Here is a 5627-nt window from a genome sequence, read left to right on the forward strand (position 1 = left end):
AAAAAAAAAAAAAAATACGACATGAGGGACTGGAGAGATGGCTTAGCACTGGTTAAGAGCACTGACTAGTCTTCCAGAGGACCTGGGTTCAACTCCAAGCACCCACTTGGCAGCTCTTAAGTGTCTGTAACTCCAGGCTCTGGCATCCTCACACAGATGTACATTCGCCAATGCACATAAAATAAAAATAGTTTAAAAACGTAAAACAAGCCAGGCAGTAGTGGCACGTGCCTTTAATCCCAGCACTTGGGAGGCAGAGGCAGGCAGATTTCTGAGTTCGAGGCCAGCCTGGTCTACAGGGTGAGTTCCAGGACAGCCAGGGCTACACAGAGAAATCCTGTCTCAAAAATCCAAAAACAAAACAAAAAACAGTAAAATAAACAAAAAAGACAGTCTCTTGAGAAGACTGAAGGGAAGATGTAACAGCCATAGACAAGAGTTAAACCAGATGGAGTTGGCCTCATAGGATGGAGATATATTGGTGAGGTTTCAGAGTTGCAGTGCCAGAAGTCTCAGGAACCAAAAGAGATGAGGGCTGGAAAGATCCTTCTAGAAGCCATAGAGGTCATAGGTCATCAGTTTCAGTGGGCATTGGACGAGAAGCTAAACTACAGAGGGTAGGAGACAGGAATGGTAGAGAAGGGGAGTTAGTCATTGTTGATCCTGAAGGGTGTTTCTGTGGAGAAGGTGACAGTGTGGTAAATACACCTCCCTAAACAGATGGTATAGGAGGTGGGGCCAGAGGAGGGAGCGGGTCATAATACAGATGGAAAGGACAAGAAAGGGTGGGGTCTAGAGAAGCTTCCTCCTGAGTGAAGGGAACCTCTTCCTGTGATCAACGGTAAGAGGTCTGCAGGCTGGCATCAGCCTTGATGGTTGGTTCTTTCTCTTTGTTTTGGTTTGTTTGTTTTGGACAGGGTTTCTCTGTAGCTCCAGCAGACCTAGAACTCATCTGTAGACCAGGCTGTCCTCACACAGAGACCCACTTGCCTCTGCCTCCTCCCATTTATACTTATATTCAGCCTTTGATTTTCTTGTTGTTGTTTGGTTTTGATTTTGAAGACAGGGTTTCTCTATGTAGCCCTGGTTGTCCTGGAACTTGCTATGTAGACCAGGGTGGCTTCTAATTCAGAGATCTGCCTGCCTCCGCCTCCGTGAAAGGCAATCTCCTTGGGCCAATAGAGATGTTGTGCCTTGTATAGCTTTTGTGGAATGTGGCAGAGCCACTCGGAGACACAGCAGAGCAAACACAGTAGCTGAACCTGCGTTTGCATCCCATATACACATTTTACATATTTGTCTGATCCTGCTGTTCAACTAAGATTTATCTGAGTTAAACCACACAGCAGTTTGCTACACAGAGGGAGAGGAGGCTAGACAGTAGGCTCACGAGAATCCAGTCATTGGTTTGATCAGGCCCTAATTTTTAAATACATGTGTTAGGTCAGTGTATTGGAACTGAGGACACATGCAGTGGTGAAAACATTCATTTTTATATACAAAAAAAAAAATCAACAGGTTTTCTCACTTATGTCTGTGGGGGTTTATAGAACTGAGTGTCCAACGGCCTCTTTTCTGGTGTTCCTTTTCTCTGTGAGTTATTCTTCCTTGCATAATCTTTTTCTCACCTAGACAGCACACGTTCTTTGTTCCCCATTGCCTCTCATGGAACCCTTCCTGCCCCAGTGAAAATAACTGTCCTCAAAGAGCCTTCTGGCCTAGTTCTTTTTCTGCAGGCCTCAACTTCTACTGCATGTGGACAACTTGCTTTATCTGACTTGTTTCCAGCTCTCCAGCGAGCCATACACTTCCAGTTTTCTGTTAATTAGAACTCCAAATTTGAGACTTGTAAACATGACCATATCATCATTATACCCTCTTCCCTGAGCCCTTCTTCTTATTTCCAGGATCCTGATCTACTGATTTCTTGTTTCCATGACCCATTTCAATGATTTCTCATTCAGAGAAAGCTCAGGGAGTCCACCCTGCTACTGTCCCTCTCCATACAACGGGACGAAGCACAGTGATGAGCGTGACCCACACTGCCTCCGCAAGGTGTCTGGTAACTAGGTCCTGCATGTGGTTTCTCTCTTACAGAAATTGCCGTATAAGAACCCAACCCACCTTGCGCAGCAGCAGGATCCCTGGAGTCGGCTCAGCTCAACTCCCACGGTCACGTCCATAAGGCGAGATGTCTACTTTTTTGATCCTAAGGTACTTAGCATTGAAATACAAAATACTACTTCTTTTTGCATCTATGTAGGCCTTAAATTTATTTTCTTTGTGTTGGCTTGTTTGTTTTAAGATAGAGCCTTGCTACATAGCCAAAGCTGACCTCAAACTTAATATTTAGCACAGTCTGGCCTGGACCTCTCAATCCTTCCTGTTTTAGCCTCCTAAGTACTGGGACTGCGGTCATATGCCAGCACACCTGGCATTCATATCCTTTTCTAAAGATATTCTGAAGGGCCTCAGAATCTTTCCTTTTGTTCCCAATTCAAGATCTTACTATCCAAAAACAACCTATTAAGTCACAAGACTTGGTCCAAGTCATTTTTATCAAATTTCTTCTCGCACACTGTATTAAATTAAAGGCTACTCCAGGCGGTGGTGGTGCACACTTTTAATCCCAGCACTTGGGAGGCAGAGGCAGGCAGATCTCTGAATTAGAAGCCAGCCTGGTCTACAGAACAACCCTGTCCCCCCCCCCAAAAAAAAAGAAAGAAAGAAAGGAAAGAAAGAAACAAAACAAAACAACAACAACAAAAAAACCTTCAAGGGCTGAATATAACTGTAAATGAGGTAGGGTTTATTAAACCCAAATCAAAGACAAATTGTCCACGTCATCAGAAACATAGCCTTAACCAAAAGAGACCCTTCCTGTTGACAAGAAGTCTTATCACCCACACTGTAGTGTTAAGAGCTGGTGGACTTGTGGGGAATAGGAGAGTTGAGTCCAATCTGAATACAGTAGCTGGATGTAGTCTGACAAGAGGCAAGGCACAGAGCAGCGAAGTTAACTTTGGGAGGATTGATTCCTCTATAGATACCAAAGGATGATCTGGATTTCCGCTTAGCAGCCTTGTATGACCACCACACTGGGGCATTCAAGAACAAAACTGAGATACTGTTACACCAGGAAACCATTGAGGATATCAAGGGGTAAGTGATGGGAAACGGAGCACTCCAAGGATGCAAGCAGCAATTACATAAGGTAAAAATGACACCTGGTGCTGTCAACAAGCCCATAGTTGGTTGGTTGGTTGGTTGAAGGTTTTTGTTTTTTATTTTTTTTATCTGCAACATAGTTTGTTTTTTTGTCTTTAACTGTGGTGGGGATCAAACCTAGGGTCTCATGCATGCTAGGCAAGTGCTGTTCTACGGAGCTATATACTCCTCATTTCTATTTAAAAGATTTTAATTTTTATGTATATAAGTACACTGTAGCTGTACAGATGGTTGTGAGCCTTCATGTGGTTGTTGGGATTGAATTTTGGATCTCTGCTTGCTCTGGTCAACCCCGCTCACTCAATCCCTGCTCACTCCAAGGCCCAAAGATTTATTTATTATTGTAGATAAGTACACTGTTGCTGTCTTCAGATGCACCAGAAGAGGGCGTCAGATCTCATTACGGGTGGTTGTGAGCCACCATGTGGTTACTGGGATTTGAACTCAAGACCTTCAGGAGAGCAGTCAGTGCTCTTACCCGCTGAGCCATTTCACCAGTCCTCTATATTTCATTTTTAAAACATGAGTAGAAGTGCTCATCCTGAGAGTTCATCTCTACCCAGTTAAGTTCACGTAGATAAACACATGCTTTGATGACTCTAGAGGAGCAGTGGGGCCCTTGAGGTCTTATGAAATCATGTTTCCCATCTCACCACCTCCTTTCTGACTGACTCTCTCTCCTCTGCTCTCTTTCTACCACTGTCTAGAACCAAGATCCAGTTTCCTGGAGAATGTTTCCACGCTCCTTCAGCCCCCATTACTTCCCGGATTACCATCAGGCACTGGATCAACCCTAAGAAAGAATCCATCCATAGCATTCAGGGATCCATAGGTGGGGATTAGACGATGGGGCAGGCTCCTGGTGGTGGGGGCTGGCTGGCTAGAGGATGGCTGGAATCAGATCAGAGACTGGAGAGGGTGGGAATTAGCGATTAGGCTGTCACCTGCCAGACTAATACTAGGGGACCTGCTGACAGTAGAACCCGCGGGTTCTGTCCTTTAGATTAAGTTTAGGTGGCATTTTGACTGGGCAGGCACTGGACGTAAATGTGGGAGTGAAGACCTTGGTTCCCTTCCATCAGTCCATCATATCTCAGTTACCTACATTTACAAGAATGTTCTCATGGTATCGATAAATGCATTGATTAAAGGATTAAAAGTGGGCTGGATCTGGAATTCCATCTTACACTGTTCTCTTTTCTTCACAGTGTCTCCTCACACTGCAGCCACCAACGGAGGTTACTCCCGGAAAAATGACGGTGGCTTCTTCTCCACCTAGTGGTGACAACCGGGCTAATTTCAACATGGTGGAACATCCAGTCACCCGTCTTTATTAAATAGGTTTGTTCAAGATGAAGCCCCATGTGTCTGCTGCCTGGGGCGTTTTTTGACTGTTGTTAACAGGAGGAAAACTCCCCGATTCTAGAAACTACTCCTGTAGGGTAAATGTGTGCCTTGGAAAGTCTTGTAGCCGGATGTAAGGCTTTAGGACAGAACCACACAGGTTTGGATGGGACACAAGTATTTAATGTACAAGTGTGTTAACTCAAATCACAGCTACACAGAGCCACATTCGGCGTATTTGACACTAAGAGTCAGGGAAACAGGAAATAGACACAGCCTGTTCTCTTAATCAGCAAGTCATCACCACCATACCCCGTAGCTATCTGCTTTTCTTTGAGAGCTCCATTTCCCTGGCCCTACTCCCTGCCACCGTCAGCTCTGACTCTGCCACTTCCTGGAAGTCACTGTCTTTTCTATGTTAATTTTGCCTGTGGCATATAGGTCCGATTCTCATAATCGTCATTCAAATACTTGGTGTTCAGATCTCAAGGTCCCTAACATTTGATGCAGTAAGATGGTTTCTAATCTTATAAGTCATGGCATTGCAGGGATAGCTCAGTGGACAAAGCGCTTGCTATGCAAGCATAAGGATCTGAGGTTTGGATCCCCAGCATATCTGTAATTCTGGGGTTATGCAGACAGGGATGAGGGGACAAAGGCAGATCCTAGGGCTTGCTGGCCAGCTGGTCTAGCTGAATTAGCTGAGTTCCAGGCTCTGTGAGAGACCCCATCTCAAACAAACAAACATACATACATACATACATACATACATACAATAAGTCAGAGATAGAAGAAGACACCCAACTTCAACCACAGGTGCCTCCACAGGTGCACACACAGAAGCATGTGAATCTGCACAAATATGTACAAAAATAAAACAATTAAAAAATTAAAGGGCACCAGGCAGTGGTGGCACACACCCCTTTAATCCCAGCACTTGGGAGGCAAAGGCAGGCAGATTTCTGAGTTCAAGGCCAGCCTGGTCTACAGAGTGAGTTCCAGGACAGCCAGGGTTACACAAGTCTCAAAAAAACAAAAAATAAAATAAAATAAAA

The 5627-nt window shown here is 44.6% G+C and overlaps 1 protein-coding gene across 2 annotated transcripts in view; it reads left to right on the forward strand.

Moving 5' to 3' along the window:
- Positions 1–4585, forward strand: part of CUNH1orf194 (chromosome unknown C1orf194 homolog) — a 7900-nt gene extending 3315 nt beyond the window's left edge. Inside the window, exons 1-5 of one of the 2 annotated variants that reach the window (XM_031375197.1) lie at positions 815–875; positions 2098–2214; positions 3047–3162; positions 3936–4060; positions 4437–4585. In XM_031375197.1, the coding sequence (XP_031231057.1) occupies positions 873–875; positions 2098–2214; positions 3047–3162; positions 3936–4060; positions 4437–4507 (432 nt within the window). In that variant the 5' untranslated portion in view covers positions 815–872 and the 3' untranslated portion in view covers positions 4508–4585. Of the gene's footprint in view, positions 1–814; positions 876–2097; positions 2215–3046; positions 3163–3935; positions 4061–4436 lie in introns of those variants that run through there. The other variant, XM_031375196.1, reaches the window with a different exon arrangement.
- The last annotated feature ends 1042 nt before the right edge of the window (positions 4586–5627 follow it).

The sequence above is a fragment of the Mastomys coucha genome, unplaced genomic scaffold (genome assembly GCF_008632895.1).
Source record: "Mastomys coucha isolate ucsf_1 unplaced genomic scaffold, UCSF_Mcou_1 pScaffold16, whole genome shotgun sequence".
NCBI lineage: Eukaryota > Metazoa > Chordata > Mammalia > Rodentia > Muridae > Mastomys > Mastomys coucha.